Here is a 24,969-nt window from a genome sequence, read left to right as displayed (position 1 = left end):
AAGCTGCTATCCCAGCCCAGCGCCAGGCTGGCAGGCTCCAGACAGAGCCCCCTGGCTCCGGCCGGATGACATAGCGAGGGTAGGGGCCAACCTAGGGGTTGGGCGAGGCTATTTTCATCCCCAGAAGGGCCAGGGAGAGGAGCCCAGCTCCCTTCCTCCCTGACAGGGCCCTCTCGCCTCCACAGAACCTGCCTAGAGACCACAAATGCCTCAAAGCACAGCTAGGGAAACCAAGGAACAGAAAGGTGAACAATTATCAAGGTCAACCGGGACTTGAACCCAGACCTCCTAATTTCCAGGAGCCAGTTCCTTCCTGTGTGCCTTTTGCTCACTCATTCTTAATCCAGCAAATATTTATGGAATACCTACTGCTCCCCAGGGGATGGGGACACAGCCTAGAGTAAAGCCAAATCCCTGCCTCCTGGAGCTGCGTTCTAGTAAGAGACAGAGGCAAGAAACGGATCATGTGGCTTCTGTTTACTGTGAGTCAGGGGCTGGTATGTATTTTTCTAGCAAGAAAAATAAAACCAGGATAGGGAACTAGTGACTGCTGGATGCTGATGGTTTAGGTAGAGAGGGCAGTGAGTGGGTGGGTCAGAGAAGGCCTCTCTGAGGAGGTGACATGTGAACAGAGACCTAAATGAAGTAAGAGATTGAGTCATGTGGATATCTGGGGTAGACTAGACACTGGCAATGGAAGCAGCAAGTGCAAAGGCCCTGAGGTAGGAATGTGTCTGGTATGTTCCCGGAACATCATGGAGGTAGTATGGCTATAGCAGAATAGGTAGAGGGGATATGGGAGGGGTAACAGGAATCCACGTCATGAGGGCCTGGTAGAGCACAGTTAGACCTCTGGGTTTCATTTCAGTCTCCCTAGCAAGATCGACCCTCACATTGTTCAAAGGCTCCCATAACCCTACACGGTCTGGCCCTTGTGCTCCAGGTCCAGCCCCACCCACCTTCTCTCTGTTCCTAGAATCTACTCTCACCACAGGGCCTTTGCACAAACTGTTCCTTCAATCTGAAATCCTTTTCCTCTCCTATCCCCTCTTCTGTTTAACTCCTACCTATCCTTCATATCTCAGCTCAAATAGCTCAGGCTTCCAGATCTCCCTGGCCAGGTCAGCAATCCCTCCTTACTTCCAGGGCCTAATGTCAGTGACCATAAAATAATTGGGATGGTCAATTAACACCTGTCTGCAACCAGGACCAAGCTCTCCAAGGGCGGGTGTTCAGATTCATTTTGTTCACTACAGTGTCTCCAGGGTGTGCCTCACACGAACGCACCGACAACTACGTGTGGCATTAACAGATGAATAGCACAGGAACTTTACAAAGATTGTCTCCTTTCAGTCCATTCTCTCCAGTTTGTGAGGCTCAGAGAGGTGAGACAGTTGGCCAAGGACAGAGAGCAAGTAAGCAACAGCACCAGGAAATCCAGGGTTCTCTGATCACCACACTGGGGACTTTCTCTAGGCACATATAGGCTGTGCTAAATGGAAAACCAGCTGCAATCACTCCCCCATGCTTGTTCTTATGCCCTTTTGCAATGTGACTAAGAGATGGAGTCTATTTCCCGACCCCTTGAATCTGACTCGGCCATGTCACTTTGGCCAATGGAACATTAGCACGAGCAGTCTTTGAAAAGCTCGTATGCCTTGGAGCTTGTCTTCTCTTGCTCAACGTGGAACTCCAAGATTACCACGTGAATGGGCCCAAGCTAGCCTCATGGAGGTGAACCTCACAGAGGTGACGGAGGCACCCCTCACACAGCCTGCCAACTGCCAGACATGTGGGTGAGGCCCTCCAAGACCAGCTGACTGCAAGCACATGAGTGGGTCTAGGTAAGACCAGAAGAACTGCCCAGCTGAGCCGAAGCCTGATTGCCAGTTGATAGAATCTGGGACTAATAAATTGTTATCTTAGGTCACTGGGTTTAGAGTGGTTTGTTATGCAGCAAAAAATAACTGATACACATAACCTGTGAACATACACTGTGTTGACCACACCGGCACACATACACACATGCACGTAAATGTACGTAAATGGCCTTCTATAGAAAATCTGCCAGCACCCACATAGACACACCCCTTAGAGGTCACATGCAGACACTTCCCAGCCATCACCCAACCCCACACACACCTCTATTCAGACCACTATTCAGGCTCACATGTCAATAGATACAAATACATTCTGGGAATGGGTAGGTCAACAACACCCAAGCGCTATGTCCCTGGTGCCGCCCAGCACAGTGCAGGGTATGGAGAAGGACTCAGCAGACTTTAGCTGAACAAATGGATGAATAAAGTAAAGGGCACAAAATGAGCCATAGGTTGGCATAGCGAGGAGACGGTGCTGAGAGGTTCCTGTGGGTAAATGGAAAGGCCGGGCAATGGGGGTCACAGCTTCAGTTTTTTGGGTTTTTTTAAAGATTTATTTATTTATTTATTTATTTATTTATTTATTTATTTGACAGAGATAGAGACAGCCAGCGAGAGAGGGAACACAAGCGGGGGGAGTGGGAGAGGGAGAAGCAGGCTCACAGCAGAGGAGCCTGATGTGGGGCTCGATCCCATAACGCCGGGATCACGCCCTGAGCCGAAGGCAGACGCTTAACGACTGCGCCACCCAGGCGCCCCCACAGCTTCAGTTTTTAATCCCTCTGAGAGACCCATTGGCAGGGACACCACGGGGTGCTCACAAATGCTTATATTACAGCTTGTACTTTTGCTTGAGATTCTATTTTGAAAACTGGTCCTACTTTTTTCTTTTTTAAGTGGTGGGGTGGTGTTAATGAGCACTTGAAGGGTTTCAGGAAGGAAGCTGGAACCAATACATTACTTCTATGTGTAACTATGGGGACATTGAGGATGTCAGAGAATTAAGAATGGGTTGGTTATAAGGAAACCACAGGAATGAAAAGCAAGGCATGTAGCAACTCCAGGAAAAACCAAGAGTTTCACAAGAAAGGAAATGTAACCATCACATAAGATTTGGCTTGGCAGGAAACAATATTTGTATAGTTACAATAGAAATAACACTAAATATTCACTTAATGGAAAATTGTGATAAACGTAGATTAAAAGGAAAGGAGAGTGAGAAAAGTTAACTCTTCCTTGATAATAATTATAAAAAGAAACATTTTTGACCATTTCCCGAGTAATTATTCTGGTGCACTTTACACATTAAATCCTCATAACAATCCAATACCTTAAATATTCTCCTTACTCTCATTTTGCAAGTGAGGAAACTGAGCACAAGGAGGTTAAGTCACTTGCCTGGGGTCGTAGGGCCAGGAAGGGGAAGGGCTGGGATTCAAACCCAGGCAGTCGAGCTACAGAAGCGACACTGTGAAGACATCAGACTGGAAAGTCAGGCAATATTTGTCTAAAATTAATTCAGAAAAACACAGGAAAAGCATCTTACTTAGAAATATGGAATAAAGTACCAGCAGAAATAGTTAAAAGAGTTGAATGTGGCTGTTTTGGGGGTCGGGAGTGAGAAGGACACGGCAAGGAAATGTTTTTTATTAGCACTATTTAATTTGTACAGATATATAGACATATCCATGAGCTAGGGACAGGAACTGACAGAGGAGGGACATGAGGAACTTCCATGGTTATGGTGTTGCTCTATATCCTGACTGGGGTTTGGGAAACAGTACGTATTTGTCTAAAGCCAGCAAATGGTACCTTTAAGATCTGTGCATTTCATAGGTTGTAAGTTTTACACACACACACACACACACACACACACACGGGGGGGGGGGAAGAACTGTAAACAAATATTGAGCTCTAATGATATGCATGCCCAAGTGCCTTTAAGGGGAAGCATACTGATGTTTGCAACTTACTTTGAAAAGCTTCAACAAAATAGGTTGTCTTAATAGATGGATAGATGGAAAGATGCCTGATAGAGCACATCTAACAAAATAGGAAGGACCGTGCATCCAGTAGGTGGGTATTTAAGTGTTTGCTGTCTCATTCCTCCAACTATTCTTTAAGTTTGACATTTTTCTTTTTTTTTTTCTTTTCTTTCTTTTTTTTTTTTTTTTTTTTGAAGATTTTATTTATTTATTTAACAGAGATAGAGACAGCCAGTGAGAGAGGGAACACAGGCAGGGGGAGTGGGAGAGGAAGAAGCAGGCTCATAGCAGAGGAGCCTGATGTGGGGCTCGAACCCAGAACGCCGGGATCACACCCTGAGCCGAAGGCAGACGCTTAACCGCTGTGCCACCCAGACGCCCCGTTTTGTTTTTTTTTTTTAAGATTTTATTCATTTATTTGACAGAGAGAGACAGCCAGTGAGAGAGGGAACACAAGCAGGGGGAGTGGGAGAGGAAGAAGCAGGCTCCTAGCGGAGAAGCCTGATGTGGGGCTCGATCCCAGAACGCCGGGACCACGCCCTGAGCCGAAGGCAGCCGCTTAACGACTGCGCCACCCAGGCGCCCCAAAGTTTGACATTTTTCTTAATGAAGTATTGGGGGAAATAATATGAATGCATTATCTGAAAAACAGTATTTTTTTAAAACCTGAACGTGATGTTCTGTCTTGGACCTGGGAAGACCCACACAGCTCTAAGCCCATGTGCAGGTCTATGGGGGGGGGGGAGCAGCTGTCACCCTGCTCTTGCCTATGTCCCCCCCTACCCTGGGATTTAGAGTCAGGGCCCTATAGACTAACTCCTCAGTCCCACCCTGCTCCCCCTGGACACAGGGTGTGAGGCAGGATGGGTGTCTCCTCTCCCTGGTCCCCTTGCGTGCCTCTGTAGCAGAACCAGAACCATTTCACCAGGGAAATGAATAGGGCCCTCTCGCTACCTCCCATACTCTGCCAAAAGGGTACACTGAGGCCTGGCAGGTGGGGACAGGTGCCTTTCCCAGGGGCCCATCACACCTTCATGACAGGCGTGAGCAGCCAGATTGCTGGGCTCCCAAGCCCACGTGTATATAATTAGCGGCTGGGAAATAGATCTGGGAGCAGATCTCATCTCTGCCTAATTAGGGGCTGGGCAGCTGGGGCCAGTCTGGCCTGGGGGCGCTGCTATGGAAGCCAGGCAGCCCCAGGGGAGGGGGCAGCAGCTGCTCACTGCCCCTTGCACTCGGACTGCAGGCAGAACAATAGAGGGGCTGTTTCCGCAGATCCCTGAGGCGGGCAGAAGCCCTCACCCACTCCCTCCACAGATCCCCCCCCAACAGGGGAGGCTGATAGGCTCCAGAATTCTAGCAGAAGGGAAACCCTCCTGGAACCAGGCACCAGGAAACACCTTCCCCACTTCCAAGAATGCCTCCCTGCTCTCTTCCCAACAGACCCTCCCAATGCCCTTCTTGACTCCCCCGGCCCAGCTCCTGGGAACAGGTCTGGTCTTAGGGCAGGAGTCGTTGCCCACATGATACGACCATGTGTTTGCTGCTTCGCTGCCCATTCCCTTCCACCCGACATAGCAGGACCTGTGTCTGTCTTACTCACCGCAGGCGCCCAGCAGATGCTCGGTAAAGGGACAGTAGGAAAAGCTGCCAGGACCCAGAACAGGGAAGAGAGGACAGTCAGGGAGGCAGAGTGCCACTGACTGTGGGGTGTGACCCCAGGCTGGAGCGCAGACCCTCTCTGTGACGGCTCCCAAACCACTACCCCTCCTGTTCTCAGATAGACCCTGGAAAGGTACCTTGAAGATTCAGTGACGGGATGAGTGTGAAGGGTCTGCACCTAGGACTCAACCTCCCACAGGAACAAGGGGTCTCCTGGCCCATCCCCCACCAGTCCTGTGATCTAAAATGCAGCCAACACACCCACTTTCTTGGGTTTCCGGGGGGGCTGGCAGCTCGCAGGAAGGGGCAACGCTTACTAAGCACATTATTCTGGCCATGTTGCCTGGAGGAGATGGTCCTTGCCACCTTAAAGGACGTCTCCTCTGCAGAGCCTGCCCAGATTATCCCTCCTGACGCCATCACTCCTTTAACTTGGGGACCAGGAGGCTCAACTCCCACGTTGTCAGTCTTGCTGGGTGCCTGTGGGCAGATTATAGTCCACCCTGTGCCTCAGTCTCCCCATCTGTATCATGAGGGGGTAGATTCCATTCTCATGAGCTTGAACACCAGTCTCATCTATAATCCAGTTTCCCCGTGTTTCCCTGAACCATTCAGGCCCAGCCCAATCCCCTGGGGGCCGATCGTACACTATCAGACAGACAGACAAACAGCTGGGCTGACCTGGATGTTTGTCAACAGCCCAACGGAAATCTCCTCTTTATGCTTAAAATAAAACTTACATCAAACCTGTCACCAGGGCCCCCATTAGAGCTTCCTGTTTCTGAGTGCTGCAGCCAACGCAGCCTGCGGGAGAGGAAGCACCACCCAGCCCTTCCCCACTCCCACCCCGGGGGTGGGCAGAGGCCACCCAGGCTTTCACTCTTTGTGTGCCCGGCCCTAGCCCCGGCTGCACTACGAGCCAAGGTGGTGTCTCCCAGCAGAGACCGGCCTGGAAGGAGACAGGAAAGAGGTGAGACCTCAAAGCCCAGTGTCAGCCATCCTTCCCCTTCCCCCAGCCCCCTGAGGCCCAGAGAGGGAGACTGGCTTATCCCGGGTCACCCAGAGTTGGAGGCAAGCTGGCTGCCTGTTTTGTGCTGTCCACCCCCAGTCCCTCCTCCTCTAAGAACCCCTGTTTCCAACCCCCAGTCTACAGCCTGTGTCACCTCTAGTTCAGGGTCTGTGCTCTTTGAGCTGCCTGCCCCCTTGGGAACTGGGCAGCAATGGGAAGGATCCATGCAGCCATCAGCTTTTCCCCAGCAAGTGTCCTTTCTGATGCAGGGGAAAGACCTCAGTTCCAGCTCTATCCAGATTCACTCTGTGGCCAGACCCAGTTTCCTCCTCTATGAAGGAGGCCCGCAGGCCACCCAGAGGGGTTATGAGAATCCCCTCAGGTCTCAAGTCTCAGGCTGGGCCAACCATGGACTTCATGACTCCCCAGATCCTGGGATGAGCAATTAGGGAGTTCTGAAGGCCCCACCCCAAGACGTCTCCCACCCCTTCCCCTTGTGAACACAGAAGAGTCTGATGACCCAGCCCTTGAAAAACAAGCATTTGTGTTTATTAACCAAAGGGAGGGAAGTCAGAGCAGTACAGACTCCTACCAGTCCCTCCTGTAGTCTACCCACCTAGACCAGGCTGCCAAGGCCCTGCCCCCACCCAGAGCAAGTTCCCAGGGAACCAGGGCCCACTGGGAAAGGAAGAGGAAGTCAGCAAAGGTTAGAGGCCAAGGAAGAAGGAAACATAACCACTAGGTAGACAGGCCTAGTAAGATCCTTTGGCCCCTCACTCTCAGTGGAGAAGGCTAAGTGGCCCAATTCCAAACCCACGGGAAGAACCAGAGAGGACTCGTGTCAAAACCCCTACACACGAGGGGTAGAGGGTGGCCCAAGGTCAAGAGGCAACTCTCTCCAGGGTCAGTCCTTGCCAGACGGATGCCGGTCCAGCCTCTGAGCCTCTGCCTCCATACTGAGTTCACACAAGGCAGCAGCCTCCGGTCTGCCCCGAGCCAGGGCATGGATGCAGAAGGGGTCAAGGGCCAGCCAGCTGCCTCTCTCAGATCTGTCCTGTGGCAAATGCCGCGTCTACTGGAGGCCTAGCCCTCAGCTGCTGGGGCATCCCGCGCCTGCCGCAACCCGTACAGCCACTTGATCACACGGGCGTTGCGCTCCACCACCGACACACCATAAGGGACGCGCTCCCGGGCCCGCTCCTCCACAGTGGCAGAGCTGCGGCGGGAGCAGTCCCCCTCGGAGCTGCCGGGCCCGGCACTGGGCCCAGCCAGGGAGACGATGTCTGAGCTGGCCCGCGCCAGGTGGGCCACACCCAAGCCCCGTGCCTCCTCCGGGTCCAGGCCACAGAAGTTAAAAAATCGCTCCAGGTCAGCTGCTGCTCTGGAGAAGCGCTCACTCAAATCCGACTTGGAGCGTTGCAAACCCGGGGGCCGTGCTGGGCTGGAGGCAGTGGCAGTGCCAGGCGATGGGCAGGGCCGGGCAGGGGAGGCGGGCAGGGGACGGACATCCACTCGGCGGACGGCAGCCGTACTGGGTGGCGGGCGTGGAGGGGTGGCCGGGGGCACCTGGTGGGCTCCTTCTGTCCATCCAGGGGTACGGCTGGACTCGGCAGGGGATGAGGGACTATCACACAAGTCGATGAGGCTGCTAAGGATGTCCAGGTCCAGCTGGGGCCGGCGGCCAGGTCCAGGCAGGACTCGACGGCTAGGTGTGAGCACTGTGCGGCGAGTCCCAGGGCTGAAGAGTGGCTGTTTGGACAGCAGGGGCTGCACAGGTTCCTGGCGGGTGTTGGCCACATGCAGGCTCTTGACGTACTTGGCCTTGTCGGCCTCCAGGCGCTCCACGGCACTAGGTTTCCGCGCTCCACCATCTGCTGGCCGCCGTAGCAGGTAGCCAGGGACTTTGGTCCGCAGGCGGAAAGGTAGGGCAGAGGTGTCCCGGGCTCCCGGAGTCAGTGTGTCCACAGGCATGGCTGTTACATACCCCAAGGGCTTCGGTCTGAGGAGACCAGAGAAATGAGGAGACAGATCCAGGCAGAAAGTTGGCAGCTGGATGCCGGCAACGGCTGCAGGGGAGGAGAGAAAGAGGCTGAGCACGCTCAGACAAAGGCTCGGCCAAGACTGAAAGGGACTGAAGATGCCTTCCCTATTAAAAGGTAATAGCCACGCCCCTAGTTCACAGGGAGCCAATCAGCAGACAGAAAGCCACCACTGGGGCCTGTGACTCCACCCACACGCCCGCCTCCTTCTCAGAGGACCAGGCCCAGCTGAGGCAGAGAGAAAATAAAAAAGTGCCAAAGAAGAAAGACGTGAGCGGCCTGGGCAGAAAAGACAGAGCAAGCATGCTTTGAAGGAAGCAAAGTGGGCTCCAGGCCATATGCTGGGCACCAGCCAGCTTAACCTCAATGGGTCCCCTTAACAGTTCTATTTTGCAGATAGGGAGCTCAAACAACTTGATGCAGCTAACCCACCAAGTTGATGGCTCTGCCCCCTTTGCTTCCAAGCAGGGAGGTGCTGGTGCACCTGGCGACCCAGAGAAAGGGCTCCAACCGCCCACGCTACCTGGACTGCCCCCAGGGAACCTGGTACCACCTCTCACCCCTACCCACCCAGGCAGGAAGCTGCCCGGTGCTATTCACCCGTCCAGACATGCCAGGCCCCAGGCATAGCAGCAGAGCCGGTGGAGGAGGAGTGAAGCCCAGTGAAGCCCAGACGCTCATCAGCTTCCAGTATGCGACTTCAATGACAGGCCCACCGTGATCCAAGGATGCCAGTCAGTTAGAAATGTCAGCCCTGAGCTATGCTGTTCCAAGAGATGCCAGAAAAGCCCGCAATCACACAATCCTGCTTGAGGGCATCCAGCAGACCCTAGATCTGCCAGCAGCCAGAAGATGGGCACCCATAGGCAAGGGGGTCCATGCCCAAGTGCACAAGTGTCCACATGATCACCTAGGCATCAGGCCAGCCCTGATCCTTTTTCCAAGAAAGGGCTGGAGCCACAAAGTGTCCCCAGCCAACTCTCCCAGAGATGGGCCACAAGAAAACCCACAGACCAAGTCCTGAAACTTCTCATCTGTAAAATGAGAGAGGAGGACTTTATCTAGGTAATCTCCAACAGGACTTGTCATCTACACCTGTGTGGTCTAATTCAATGCTACTAGCCACATATGGCTACTTGACTTAGCTTTAAATTAAATAAAAACTTATACTTCAGTTCCTCAATCACGCTAGCCACATTTCAAGTGCTTAACAGCCACTATACTGGTCACTGCAGCAGACAGTGCAGATCAGAGATCTCCATCCACAGCAGAAAGCTCTATGGGACAGCCCCACGTGGTCACCCAGAATGACATGAGGAGAGTCTGGATTGGGGTGGGAAGGCAGGGGTCCCTACTGTGTGCTAGACATTTGACACCATCCTCTCCTGGAATCCTCCAACAAACCTATGAGAAGGGTCACTGTCATCTCATTTCACAGTTGGAGAAACTGAGACTGGAGATGTGACCATCCTAGGTCCCAGAGCGGATAAATAAGCCACAAATGCCTATGAAGCCTAATTCGCTCATCTATTACGTTTATGTCATTTTACTCTTTCTTCCCATTCCTCTAAAATATCGGCTCCATGAAGGCAGGGGGTTTGTCTGTTTTGCTCACTGAATCTGTTTTGGGACATTGCTTTCAACACACAATAGGTATTCAATAAATTGTTATTGAATTGGAGTGTCCACGGGGACGAAATGCGAACGGGCAGACCTTGGATGAATCAGAGAGGGACACATCCAACCCCTGCAGGCACATGGGTCCAAGGTGGTAGGTATGGAATGTACGAGGAGGCTGGAAATCCACATGTGCATGAACACTCCAGATTCTTAAATAGCAGCTTACCCGTGGAGCATGGAGCAAACGTGTCTCCAAACAGATCTGCTCTCCCCACCCCAATCTCGCCCCCAGTTTGAGACCTCTGCAAGGGCAGCAATAGCAAATTAATAGAACCTTGGGAGCTGTTGGCCCAGGGCCAGAGCTGCTCCCAAGGCAGAAGGGATAGAGTAGGTGGCAAAGTAAGGCTGCCCCACTCGGGCGACCCTCAGGAGACCTCAGGCAAGAAGGGTCTGCCAGGAAAGGCAGCCCTGCTGAGCGCTGTCCAGGTGACTAGACTCTGCCCCACCCCCGGGCCGCCGCCTACCAAACCAGTCCAACCCGTTGGCGGCGGCAATTCCCTCCCGGGCACCATCTGGGGAAACAGAGGGAAGAAGGAGGTCAGCTGGGTAGGGCCAGGGCAGAAACTCCGCGCCCTCGGACCGACCTGCTGGCCGCAGAGCCTCCCCCCGTGGCCCGGACACATGCAAGGAGCCAAACCCGGCTTGGAGGCCGCTGGCCGCTTCGCCCACCTGCCCGCTGTGCGCCCTGCTCCAGCAGCTGCGCGTCTTGCGCGCTATGGTTCCTTATCTGAAATGCGGTTAAAAATAGACCTGAGCCTCCAGGTCTCCGTGAGGATGGAGAGATAAAACAGGTCGAGGACTTTCCCAGCGCCTGGCCAAAAGACTGCGCTCCAAGAACTGGGCTCTTGGTTTTCATGATGACTATGACGACCCAACTCTCAGACCGCGCCCCCCGCCCCACCCCGGCAGTGGTCTCTAAGCGCGCTCAGAACCGCCAGTCCGAGCCGGAGCCGCAGACAAAGGAGGCACGTGATAGAGGTTAATCCTAAACTGATCTGATAAGCCCCATTTCACCGGAGGGCAAACGGAGGTGTGATGGCTGCTGCGAGTTACAGACGGGGTCCCAGTCCCCAGGGTGGGACTTGTCCTCTCTGAGGCCTCCTCTCAACGACAGCACCCCACCCACGTATTTCAAATGCTACCCACAAACGGCTCCCAGAGCGCCAGCCGTGAGCCCTTCTCTTTGTCATCCCCGGGGCTTGCAGCCCCACCTTACCCCTTTCCCTCCTGCTTCCCTGGAGTCAGCCTTAATAAGGGTTGGGGGAGCTCAGATCCTCGGTCTGGCTTCTGCCCTGCCCCCCTCCGGAGCAATCTTGGAGACTCCCAGCGGAAGAGGAGACCGAGAGCCCGCCGGCGCGCTGTGTGACTCTGGCCGCTCGCCGCCCTTCTCTGAGCCTGGGTCGACCTGGCTCTTAATCCAGGGGGCTGACGGCAGGATTCCTGAGGTCTCGTCCAGGCGGGAAGGTGAGCCCCTGCCCTGTCCCCGCCTTCCCGAAAGGGAGGGGTGGCGGGGCAGCCCCCTACCCTGGCCCCGCGCCACGGGCCCCGCACGTACCTGGCTGCGCGCGCGCCGCTACCGAGCGCTCCTCCGGCCCGGCCCACCTGGAGCTCAGGTAACACGAGTTTGCGCAACTTCCGGCGGCCGTCCCGGGCAGGTGAACCCGCCGGCCCAGGTATCACCCGAAAGGGAAGAACGAAAGCCAGGCAGGGGCAGGAACCTGAGCCCAGGCGCGCCAGCAGTGGGCTCGCCTCGGCGCGGGGACCCAGTCCCAGCCGCCCCGACCTACCCCGGGAAGCTCTCCCGCGAGCCGGGGCCGCGCATCTGACAGCCGCACTGGCCAGAACCGCACGTCCGGCAGCCTGCGCGGGCAAGTGCGCCCATCTCTGAGAGGGCAAAACTGAGTCCCCCTCCCCCACAGCCGGAAAGCCCCCGTTAATGTTGACTGTGCCAGCATGAGAAAGTGCTGTTCCTGGTATTAATTAACCCATTTTAATCTTCCCAACAACCCCGGTGAGGTGAACGCTGTTATTATCCGCCTTTGACTAATGGAATACTGAGGCTGGGACAGGCCGAGCCAGTTGCCCAAAGTCACCCTGAGGAGTCCGACCTGGGCACTTTCCCTCTAGATCAAGCCTTAGTGCCACCCCTTTCTACCTGTGTGTCCCTGAGCAGGTTGCTGGACCCCTCTGCTGGACCCCTCTGGAAAGTGAGGAGAGTCTCACCTTCCAGGCCTGGGCAGTGTGAGTTCCTACAGAAACTCGGTGCAAGCTGGGAACATTTAGTAACAACGGCAACAACAGTAATAAGAATTACTAGAATGTTTGAGGTCCAGGCACTGTACTTATGTAAGTCTCTGGAACCCCCCCCCCCCCAGGGAGGAACTATTTAATCCCCATTTTACAGATGAGAAGCCTGCAACACTGCAGGAAGGAATCCTTGGGAGGGACAATAATTGTCTCTTCTGCCAACCCAGGCCCTATTATGTCACGTCAGGCAGCACCCTTGATTAGGCCAGTTTCCACTGGGATCCTGAGGCCCAGAGAAGGAAGTGCCCACTAGCCTTGGGCCTGAGCCCCAGGGAAGCCAAAGAGGGCCCAGTTCCATGTCTGTGCCCAGTGGGGGCTGCACCCGGATTGGGGTGGAGGGCTATGAGGGGAAGTGACTCAGAACAACTCTCCTCCCCCTGGGAGTGAGTCAGCTCTGAGGCCTCCTCCAGGCCCTGGAGCCTGATTTTAGGGGAAAGAGGGAGGCCAGCCTACAGACCATCATACCTCACAATGTCCTGCTGGGTCCCTGCCTGGCCCTCTTCTGAGGCAACAATGGGGGAGGGAGTGAGATGGGGGAGAGGGCTCGGTCAGGCAATAATAGCAGTAAAAGCAAAGAAACAATAACATTTTCATAATATAACAGGGAAGAAATTTTCTAAGTGCTTTCTCAGTACCTGGCACTTTTCTAAGCTCTTTATATATGTTGACTCATTGACTCCTCACAGTCACCCTGAGGTACTCCTATTACACTCATTTTACAGTTGAGAAAGCTGAGGCACAGAGAGGTGGGGCCACTTGCCAGAGGTCACATAGCTGGTAAATGGCAGAGCCAGGATTTGAACCCAGGAGCTGATTTGGGGGAGTGATGGGAAGTGGAAGAGACAGACTCTTCAGTGTTGGGCTTCAGCCCCTCATCGAAAGACTCTATAGCCTCTGTCTCAGGGTCCCAGAGGGAGAAGCCACCTTAGGAAGCATTCCTGGCTGTGGGCCGGGGTCTCAGATTCCTCAGTTGTAAAATGGGGGTAAGATGCCAATATTTTCCCAACAGAAATTAGATCTCTTATGGCTCCACATCACCTTAGAATAAAACCCAAACTCTCCACTTGGTCCTCAGGCCTTCCAGGATCCAGTCCCTGCCCTCCCTCCTACCTCGTCTCCAATCTTTTCTGCTCCAGCCACATAGCCCTCCCTGCTGTTCCTGAACATGCCAAGGTCTTTCCTGCCTCAGGGCCTTTGTACCATCTGTTCTCGACTTAGAACCTCTTTCTTAGCCCACCTCCTTCAGGTCTCACCTCCTCAGAGATGCCTCCCTGACTACCCTGAGGCTCCTGCCAACTCTCTCACCCAGTTGTTACCTTCCACACACATCCCACCCTGTCATTTTAGATATTCACTTATCGATCACTCGTTTCCAGTTTCTGTATTTTCATCCTCCAGGGAGCAAACACACAGGTGTGTGCAGGGCACACCACTGACTAAGTGGCAGGACTGAAACCCAGGCCCCCTCAAAGACCAAGGCCCTTCAGCGCCAAGCCTCCTCCCAATCCCCAGTCCCACCCAGATATTCCCCCATTCCCCCCCCCTCCAGCCTCAAGTCACGCCCACTCAAGCTGGGCCCTGGCCACTCCTAGATGAGCCCTGTTCTTTCTCCAGAGACATCACATCCAAACCTTTGCACATGCGGGGTCTGCTGCTACAGTGCCCTTCCCCACTCCAGCCCCACGGCCACCTCTGTAGCATGGACTCTGGGACCAGCCCACCGGGGTTCACATCCCAGCTCTGCCAGTGATTAGCTAGGAGACCCTGAGTAAGATAGTCAACTTTCCCAGGCCTCAGTTTCCCCAACTGTAAAACAGGACTTATAACAGTGCCTCCCTCCCAGCCTGTGCATGACAAATGCCACCAAAATGGGACGCTGTGGTGCCCAGCTCTTGGGTGAGGACTTCGTCACCCAGAATGTTGACCCACTTCTCTCAGAGTCTACGAATCTAAGCACGCAGGGCCACTTCGACAGACGTTTCTTCAAAGAAAGCGTCCAGATGCCCAATAGGCACGTGGAAACGTACTCAACCTCTGCGTCATTAGGGACACGTAAATCCAAGCCACAGTGCGATAACATGTCACACCCACTGAGATGACCAATACCGCAGCAAACAAGCAAGCAAATAACAAAAAAAACCCAAAACCACAGAAAATATCAAGTGTTGGTGAGGATATGAAGAAACTGGAACCCTCTGCCCTGTGGGTGGGAATATAACATGGCGAGGCCACGCTGGAAACGGTATGGCTGTTAGGGAAAACTTGTAAAAAAGAATCACCATCGGACCCAGCAATCCTACTCCTGGGTGTGTGCACAAAAGAACTAAAACCAAGGACTTGAACAGATATTGTACCCCGATGCTCATAGTAGTAGTATTCATGATAGCCCAAAGGTGGAGGCAACGAAGGGTCCACGGACAGATGTACAGATGAACATACGATAGAATATTATTTGGCCTTTATATGCAAGGAAGTTCTGACACCTGCTACAACATGGGTGAACCTCGAAAGCATACTAAATGAAATAAGTCACACGCAGAAGGACAAATGTTGAGGGAAAAAAGGGCAAATATTGTATGATTTCACCTACATGAGGTATGTAAAGTAGTTAAATGCATAGAGACAGCAAGTAGAAAGGGCTTTCCAGGGACTGGGGGGAGGAGAAAATGGGGAGCTGGTGTTTAATGGGTACAGAGTTCCCATTTAGGCAGATAAGGAAGTTCTGGAGGTGGTGAGGTCCGCACACAGTGTGAATGTACTTCAGGCCGCTGAACTGTACCTTACAAATGGTTAAAATGCTCGATTTTACATTATATATATTTTTCCAAAAAAAGAAAAAGGGAGTCCAGAGTCTGGAGCCAGAACCCCCAGATTCGCATTCTTGCTCTGGGAGACCTGGTCCAAGTTACTAAACCAAACCTCTCTCGAGTTCAGTTTCCCTTTGTAAGGTAGAAAAAAACAGCCGCGGTAACTACCTGACGTCACAGAATTGAGGGAATTAAATGTGAGTGCGTGTTTATAAAGTACTTGGCACGTAGTGAGTGCTCCGGAGGCGTTAGTGATTATTCATTCTTCGCTGAGGGGGCGAGAGGTGTGATTTCGATGTTTAGAATTTTCATGACACTCTGCACCCCCACCCCAGCCCTTCCTTCCACCTGCTTCTCTCTTTCCGTTCAGCAGAAGCCAGGGCCTGACTTTGGTGGAGACAGGGAGGCCCTCACCTGCCCCAGAGGAGGATCAGGAAGGCTCCAGGCAGCAGGGAGGGGGCCGGCCAATAGGGCAGCCCGGCTCGATTTCAGCCCAGCTGTCCGGGTCAGAGACACCCAGCTGGGCATCCTCCAGGGCCACGCCAGGCCCCATGCTATTTCTGGCGTCTCCGCAGACACTCATGCCCCGGCCTGCCTGCAGTCAGCCTTGCCCAGGGCACCCTTGCACACATCTCAGCAGGCTGAAGGAGGGCTGTGGGCACGGGCGCCTCAAGCACTGATCTATCAGCCAACGGACAGCCCAACTCCACCAACTCAATTATCTGTGCCTCGGTGTGTATCTGAAGTTGCAAAATGAGGACAAAGGGACTTGCAGTGGAGACACAGAGAGAACGCGTGCAGTGCCTCAGGGAAGGGCCTGGCTCACAAGGATGGGGAAGGTGGAGGTTGGGGCAGACTCAGGGGCAAGTCCACTTCCTGTCCCGGACTGCCTTCCTCCCAGGCCTGAGTTCACCATCATGGCTTCTTATCCCGGCCCAGAGACGTGAAGAAACTTGCCTAAAGTCACACGGCAAGTCAAGGGCAGATCACAGACTGGGCAGTGGTCTTATGATTAAATATATAATCTGTAATGACATATATATATATATATACACACACACACACATACATATATATATAAAATCTTATGATTAAATATATAATCTGTAATGACATATATATATATACACACACACATACATATATATATAAAATCTTATGATTAAATATATAATCCGTAATGACATATAATCTTACATATTTATATTTATATAAATAATAATAAATATTATTATAAATAATATATATATATAATTTTTCAACCAGGTGCTATATGCCCATGACTCAAAATTCAAAAACTAGAAAGAGAATGAAGTAAAAATAAATTCCTCCCCACTCCTGTCCCCAGCCACCCAGTTCCCCTCCCTGCAGGCGCCACTGTAAACCAGACAATTGTGTGTCCTTCCAGGGAGATTTTAGGCAGACACAAGAAATAATAAGCATATATTCTTTCTACTTTTTTACACATATGGTAACACGCTGCATGTACTGTCTTCACCTTGCTCTTTTTACTCAATAATACATGTTTTAATAATGTTAATATATTATTAATTCTAATATATGTTATTAATATACTTAATAATACAGGTTGTTCAATAGCATATGTGGAGGCACGTCAGTCCCTAAAGAGCCGTCAGCCCCCGCGGATGACCACTTAGTGTGTGTCCAGACCTGCCCCATTACAAACCACCCTGCGGCCGTCACTGCACCTACACTGTGTCGCCAAGAAGTGGAACAGCTGGGCTGGGGACATGCTTGTGATCGTGACAGAGACGCTGCACTGTGTTCCACAGAGGCCACGTGAGTTGATCTCCACCAGCAGAACACACAGCAGATAGTCAAGAACGGTTAACTGCCTGGGTGGCTCAGTTGGTTGAGTCTTGGTTTCCGCTCAGGTCATGATCTCAGGGTCCTGGGATCTTGCCCCCTTCCTGGGGGTTGGGCTCCCCTCTCCCTCTGCCCCTCCTCCCGCTCACACACTCTCTGTCTGTTTCTCTCTCTCTCTCTTTCTAAAATAAATAAATCTTTAAAAAATAATAATAACTGTTAGCTTTAGTTATCTTGATTAGAGGTTTTGGCACCCCTCAATTTTGGCCTGGAGGCAACGGCCTCACTCGCCTCACGCTAGCCCCTCCTCCTATCACATTCCAGTCCAGGAAGATAATCAGCTCCCTAATAAGTGAAATACATAGGCCATCAGATGGGTAAATGCCACTGAGAGAAACAAAATAGACAAGGGGGAGGGCAGGGTATATGAAGTCAATAAATATTTGTTGAAAGAATAAATGAAAGACTTATTTTCTTTCTGAGTTCCCAGAACATCCCCAGGAGGCAGGCCTGGTCTAGGTCAGATGCTCCAGCCGGATGCGTCCCGGCCCCATCCTCAACTCCAAAGTCTCTGGTGACGAGTGGCTTCGGGTTGAGTGGCTGCCTCTACCCATTCCCCCAATCTGGGGCAGATTCCCAAGAATCTAACAGCGGCTCCAGGGCCAGAGCACCTGCTGCCCACCTAGCATCTAGCCCAGAAATGTCAGTCCTGCCGAATGCCCCCAGAACAGCCCTCTGAGAGAGACAGCACTGCGATTCAGGACCCCGTGGGCAGACGGACCCCAAATGAGCCCTGAGTCTGACCTCTGGCGTTCTGGAGAAGGGAAGACAGCTGCCCAGAAGGGGCACCCACAGGGCGGTGCGGGAGCGGGGCAGGAGGGAGGTGATCCAGCCAGGGCTCCGGGGCTTAGCAGCCTTGCGCCTAAGAGGCTGAGAAGGTGACCACCAGTTGCGCGTCTAGGCCCCTCAAGGCAAATCTAGATCTACCCAGACTGGAGACTTCGAGGTGGAGCAGAAAGACCCGAATTGAATTCTCCAGCAGACCTCTCTGGGCTAAGACACTTGCCCCTCTACCCCTCAGCGTTCTCCTCCGTGAAATGGGGTACCACCGCCTCCCCGCACCTAGGATGCGGGGAGGACGCCGACAGCAGGCGCTCGGTGAACGGAGCCCCCCAGACCCGGGCTCGTGCCCCAGACCACCCGCCCCCTCACCTGGAGCCCGCGCCGGGCAAGTCCTGGCTCCTCCTGTGCGGGTCTTGGAGAGGCTGACAGCTCGGACCCGGGCTGGGAACGGCCGCGCGTAACGCGGCTCGGAACTGCTGGGGGCCCGCAGGAGCCTCTTCGGAACTGCTGTGCGCACGGGAGTTGGACTGGGGCACCGGACTGTCCCAAGGCCCCCGCCAGAGCGGAGGTCCCAGCGGCGCAGAGGAAGGGGAAGTGAGCTCGCCGCTCTCCCCCCCGTCGCCGGAATGGTTTGCCCCGGACATCCTGATTGGTTCCTCGCTTCCGTTCGAACGCCGCGCCGCCCGGGTTGCCAGGCGACCGCTTAGCTTCGGCCCGGAGAGTGAGCGGCCCGCCTCGGCAGCCCAGCTCAGGCTCGGCTCAGCCCCGCCGGCCTGCTCTTACCGCGGCGCTGCAGCTCGGGAGGCTAGTTTTTTTCCCCTTGACCAGGACTTTCTCCTGGTCCCCAACAAGATGAGGCCCCGTTTAGGGTCCCCAGCTAGTCTCCAGTTCCGACTTCGCTGCTTGCTGTGTGAGCCCGGACTAGCCCCTTTCCCTCTCTGTTCCCCTAACTGCACAGGGGAAAATTGTAAAAGTGCATACCCAGCAGTCCTGAACTTTCCTAAGGAAATGGCCTAAGATATGGGCAAAGATTAATATAGCCCAGTGTTATTTACCATAGGGGGGAAAATGGAAATAATTCCAATGCTCAGCAAAAGAAGATTGGTTTTATAAATTCATCCTGCAGAAGAGCTAAGTTTATTGAGCTTTTTACATGCCAGGTAGCTTCACATGACATAACTCTTGTCAATGCTCATGGCATAACCCTTTGAGATAGGTGCCTTTAATTATCCCCACTTCCTGATGAGGAATGTTATGCAGTCATTAAAAATGATGTAATTAAAGATATTTAAAGTATGAGGAAAATGCAAAGAAAGCTTTTTAAAAGTGTGTTTCAAAGCACTATATACCCACAACTATGTATTAAATACGTAATTGTAATATCACATGTATTTGTGTATAACTATTTATAATAGCAGTTCAGGGGCGCCTGGGTGGCACAGCGGTTAAGCGTCTGCCTCCGCTCAGGGCGTGATCCCGGCCTTATGGGATCGAGCCCCACATCAGGCTCCTCCGCTATGAGCCTGCTTCTTCCTCTCCCACTCCCCCTGCTTGTGTTTCCTCTCTCGCTGGCTGTCTCTATCTCTGTCGAATAAATAAAAATAAAATCTTAAAAAAATAATAATAACAGTTCATTTCTCTTTTGTGTTTTTGTGGATTTTCCAATTTCCAACACTTATTATGTCAAGAAAAAAAAACACATTTTAAAAAAGGATTGGAATAAAATAACTCTAAGTACTCTTCGAGGTGAGGAAATTTCATAGCTGTGAGTCACTGTTTGGGTCTAGGGCATTGTTGAATTTGGAGCCAAACTGTGTTTTCTAATCCAGATGGTGACTTTCATTCTTTGATTGGACTGTCAATGATTGAGCACTTACTATATACATACCTTGGGCCGGAGGGGGAGAGGGACCAATAATATATCAATCGTTAACAATGACTGCATGTTCTGGCATGGACACCGATCAAATCAGAGTAGATACCGTCATAACCCGGGAGTCTGACTATATCTGTGAAGACCAGCGAAACAGCAGATGTGACGCTAACTGCCCTCTGCTCCACCGGGCTGCTCGAGGCTTTCCACGTATTTTCTCAGTTGACTTCATTACTATGTGGAGGGAGAGATACTTCATTTTATAAAAGAAAGCACTAAGGTTTGTCTGGACCCCGCAGGAGTCCTCTGAGCCGTTCTGTTATGTTGCCATGCACAGCGCCTATTGGCAGCAGCAATGAGGAAAGGCAAGGAGGATCCTGTGATCATAAAAAACACAGAGAAAACTGAGCAGGGGCAGACCTAGACCGCGTACTTCCTGAGGCTTACACAATTTAGGGAGATTTGTTTAAGGAAAGAACTAGAAAATTACAAATATAAAATTAGGTAATAAAGTGATTATTCGGTTAGAAAGATAAAAGAAGGGAGATTTGTTTAAGGAAAGAACTAGAAAATTACAAATATAAAATTAGGTAATAAAGTGATTATTCGGTTAGAAAGATAAAAGAAGGGGCGCCTGGGTGACACAGCGGTTAAGCGTCTGCCTTCGGCTCAGGGTGTGATCCCGGCGTTTTGGGATCGAGCCCCACATCAGGCTCTTCCGCTATGAGCCTGCTTCTTCCTCTCCCACTCCCCCTGCTTGCGTTCCCTCTCTCGCCGGCTGTCTCTATCTCTGTGGAATAAACAAATAAAATCTTTAAAAAAGAAAGAAAGAAAGAAAGAAAGATAAAAGAAACCTCAACAAACAGCAAATTCCACAAAGATTGCAAAATCCAGAAAAATAACATTGTTTCTGTGAATTACATAATTGGCATACCTCCGTAATACTTTTCACAAACAAGCTTCTTCTGTCTCAATGGATACATTTCATACCTCTCCTCTACTACATATTGGTGGTATTGGGCACTGTAAAACCATTCATATTTATATATTGAGATATGACCTCTGACCCTGCACTTTCATGTCACAGTGTCAGTGGTGGCAGATGTCACAACACACTTCAGTGTGCTAGGTAGGGGTATTCCTGGAAGTCATCACCAGTTGGTAATAACTTTTCACAAAAGTGACTGGAAACAACATAAATAAAACCACTAAACCCCCACAAAACCCACACTAAATGTCAAGGTCCCCGTGGCCAAATCCCCAAAATGCTCACACTCACTCCAACATCATCTGAGACGAGGGGAAGTCAGAATGGAAGGAGATGGTGGTTTTAACAGAGTGAGGTTTAAATACCTCGCTTTGGCAAGTTTTACAGAAGCATATGACCCTGCGAACACATTGCGAGGGAGCCTGCCAGACCTTAGCTTCCCTGTCATTAAAATGGGAATGACAACAATGGTGTCATGGTTGGAGTCTTCTCTGAGATGTACAACTTTAATCAGGGGTTGGGAGATATTTGAGATGCTTGGATAAAGGTCCTGCTGATCCTTGCATCTTCAAAACTTGCCTCTGCCCTACCCGCCCCAGAGTCTAAAACAAACAGGAGAACACAAAAATCCTGAGCCTTATTCCCTCAGGCAGACAGAGGGCAGAAGGAACTTCCCCTGGACTCCAAATGAGGCCCCATGAAGAAGACATTCTTGGGGCACACTCAGATTCTAGAACTCTGAGCATCTTCTCATGCCACCAGCATATTGGCAATGCTCCCTGTCTTCAAGGATTTGTTAAGCCCCTGGTGCCAGCTCACAGTGATTAAAACCACCCCGGTCCATGTGGGGGTGGGGCGGGACAGCCCACAAGAAAAAGAAGGTGGACAAGCTGTCATTAGTGTGCCCAGATAAAAGGGAGCTAGACGATCGCTACGGTCTCATCCTGACCCAGCCTGTGATCAACAATAAAACATCTTGTCCCATCCGCAGGCCTGCAGCTGCTTCAGTCCCTCCTCCTGCACCCGACCTTGGCAGTGTTTTCTCCACTCAACTTGAAACGGAGATGAAATCAGCCTCGGACACCAGCTCCCTATCTTTTGTGCACCCCCCACCCCCATGGCTGTATTTCCTTTTGGCAGGTGGAACCTGGCCCTCTGGAGGCCTTGAGGTGGTTTGAGAGGCAGGCACTGGGGTGAACTGGAGACCACGGACAGTTCCTGGGTCTGAACTTTCTGGTCCCAGGAGAGGCAGCCTGTCAAGCCCGCAGGTGAGGCCTCATGAGAGGTTCTAAGACAGAACAGCCAAGCCAAGCCCCCCCTCCCCCAGTTCTTATCCACCAGAAACCAAAAGAGAGATGAAAAAAAAAGATTCTTGTTGTCTGAAGCCACTGAGTTTCGTGATGATTTGTTACTCGGCAGTAGATAATACCTAGGGACTTTTGCAAATCCCAATGTCCAGGTTGCAACTCCATCTGAACCTCTGGGAGAGGGGAGGGGACATCAGGTTTCCTCGAGCAGCCAAGGTTGAAACCCCGTGGGGGAGCTCCTCTCAGCTTCCAGCCCAGGCGGCTCTCCCCTGGGCTCCCACAGCCCCCTGGGCCAAATGGCTCTCCCCTGGGCTCCCACAGCTCCCTGGGCCAAACTGGCCTGCGGCACGTCCTCTGACCTCACAGTCTGCAGACTTCGTATCAGGTAAGCAGATGTGATGGTAGCAGCCAGCTGACCTCCCGGACAATCCCACGGTGTGCCACCTGAGGAAGGGCCTGGGGAGCATAAGCATGGCTCTCCAGCTGGGGCTCTTGTCCCTGAGCTGCTGCTTGGGCTGGGCGTTCCTCTGCCTCTCATTTTCTGAACCTCGGCTTTCCGTCTGGACAATGAGGAGACAGCAGCTGCCAGTTTGGAGAGAGGACTCTGCAAGTTGCACTCACCCCTGCAGACCTCCCCTCTTCACCTCCTCTCGGCTGGTTCCAGGATGTATTTACTCATTCAACAAATATTTTCTGAGCCCCTGGTCTGTGCCAGTTACTAGGAAGTGAGATGGGAGCACGGGAGTCACATTCTGGTCAGGGAGACACAACAATAGAGGAGTAACTGCACCAACAAACGAGACATGTTATAAATAAAAATAAAGCAGAGTAAGGCAACGGGCGTGATGGAAAAGGGGCTGCTTTATGGTCAGGGAGGCCTCTCGGAAGTGAGGCCTGAGGCGTAAAAAAGAGGCAGGGACGCCTGGGCGGCTCAGTTGGTTAAGCAGCCGACTCTTGATTTCGGTTCAGGTCGTGATCACAGGGTGGCGAGATGCGTTGGATTCTTGCCGGCATAGAACCTGCTTAAGATTCTTTCTCTCCCTCACCCTCTCCCCCTGTCCCAAGAAGAGAGAAGGGGGGAAAAAAGAGACAGCCATGTGGGGGCTTCTGGGTGGCTCAGATGGTTAAGCGTCTGCCTTTGGCTCAGGTCATGATCCAGGGGTCCTGGGATCAAGCACTGAGTCGGGGTCCCTGCTTGGTGGAGAGCCTGCTTCTCCCTCTCCCTCTGCTATTCCCCCTGCTTGTGCTCTTTCACTCTCTCTGTCAAATAAATTTTTTAAAAAAAGAGAGAGAGAGAGAGACAGCCATGTGGAAATCTAGAGAAAAGCTGAGAGGGAAAGCATGTGCAAAGGTCCTGGGGGCAAGAATGAGTTTGGTATATTTGAACCAAAAGGCCAATGGCTGGAATGGAGGGACAGGAAAAGACTGATGTGAAATTGCTCTAGGTCACAGGGAGGTGTTTAGAATTTAAAGATAATAATAGAAAACATTTTAAAAGGTAACATTAACACAAAAAATGCCCATAAAAGTCATGTTTTTAAGTGAAAGATAATTAAGATTCCACATGTAGAAAATTGCTTTCATTTTCTATTAACACTAGTCAAATTCTAAAGGTGTGTACAAGATCTCTTCAAGTTGGATGTTAGGATACATGATGCAAAATGTGAACTAATTTCCTTTGCTTCCAATGAAAATATTTTATATGCTTTGCAGTAAGCTATAATTTATGATGAATATTCAAATATTGAAAAATGTCAATGAGCATTATCGGGCAATATTCAAATAATGTAATGTTTGAATGTCCTGGCAAGGTGAGAGCACTACACAGAACCACGTGCCAAAATTGTCAATTAAAGGACTTATTTTGCTTCTCAAACTTGTTATTTCTTGGGACATCATTTGTCTAAAGTATATTATGCATATAAACTTGTAACTATTCATTTTACTTGCAAGAATGACTCACCCTTAGCAGCAGACAGAACCACGAGCACACACTCACGTCTGGCTCCAGTCACACGCAAGACGATCCAGTCAGATGGTGACCACTTCTCTCCTACACACTCCTGACCTGGTTTCTGAAGGTCGTAACCATAACCTCCAGCTCCACTCGTCAGTATTTCTGCCTCCAACTTGACATGAATGGATTCCTTCCAACCGGCAATGTCTCTGTGTTGGTCACCGAGCTTTCATTCCTGCCAGGTAGCTGTATTTTCCCATTTTCCCAATTTCTCAACTGATTTTCTCAAAGATTGGGATTTGAAAAAATATACAAATATCCCAAGCAACGTTAAGAAGGAATTCCCACATGGAAACCATAATATACACTATAAAACATGGATTCAAGAAATAGTCACCATATTCCTGACTGTGATTATGGTAGCTAAGAAGTGGCAGGGTGATGAGTCTATAAAGAGAAATAAAAGGAGCTTAAATCGTAAAAAAAAAAAAAAAAAAAAAAAAGAATAAGAATTTAAAGATACAAAGCAGCAGTCCAAGACCACGATCAGGAATTCTGGGGTCGGCTGGTCAGGGTTCCGATCCCAGTTCTACCACCCACCTGTTGCCAGACTTGGAAAGTTCCTTAAACGCTGGACTTTTCGGCCGCTTTGTCTTTAATGGACATAACTGCGCCTGCATTGGAAGGAATTCCCTTGAGTCCCCATAATGCCCGCAAGACCCTTAGCACAGGACCTGGCCAAAACACGGCCCAATAAATGCACTGCGTCCTTGCTGATGACAATATCAAAGGGTCTACAGCCCAA

The 24,969-nt window shown here is 51.5% G+C and overlaps 1 protein-coding gene across 1 annotated transcript; it reads right to left on the bottom strand.

The window, feature by feature from the left end:
* Positions 1 to 7,063: 7,063 nt before the first annotated feature.
* On the bottom strand, positions 7,064 to 18,622 carry FAM110A (family with sequence similarity 110 member A). The gene is made up of 2 exons (XM_045807596.2): positions 18,409 to 18,622; positions 7,064 to 8,602 (listed from the first exon to the last, which is right to left on the bottom strand). The coding sequence occupies exon 2, from the start codon at positions 8,505 to 8,507 to the stop codon at positions 7,620 to 7,622; it is 888 nt and encodes a 295-aa protein (XP_045663552.1). The 5' UTR covers positions 8,508 to 8,602; positions 18,409 to 18,622; the 3' UTR covers positions 7,064 to 7,619.
* Between the last annotated feature and the right edge of the window lie 6,347 nt (positions 18,623 to 24,969).

Source organism: Ursus americanus, chromosome 22, assembly GCF_024610735.1.
Source record: "Ursus americanus isolate L20-20 chromosome 22, mUrsAme1.1.p, whole genome shotgun sequence".
NCBI lineage: Eukaryota > Metazoa > Chordata > Mammalia > Carnivora > Ursidae > Ursus > Ursus americanus.
Note: the sequence above shows the minus strand (reverse complement) of the source record. Positions and strands in the feature narration are given on the sequence as shown.

Excerpts from the sequence above, each read along its gene's own strand:
- FAM110A (XM_045807596.2), bottom strand. The coding sequence starts at position 8,507 with ATGCCTGTGGACACACTGACTCCGGGAGCCCGGGACACCTCTGCCCTA.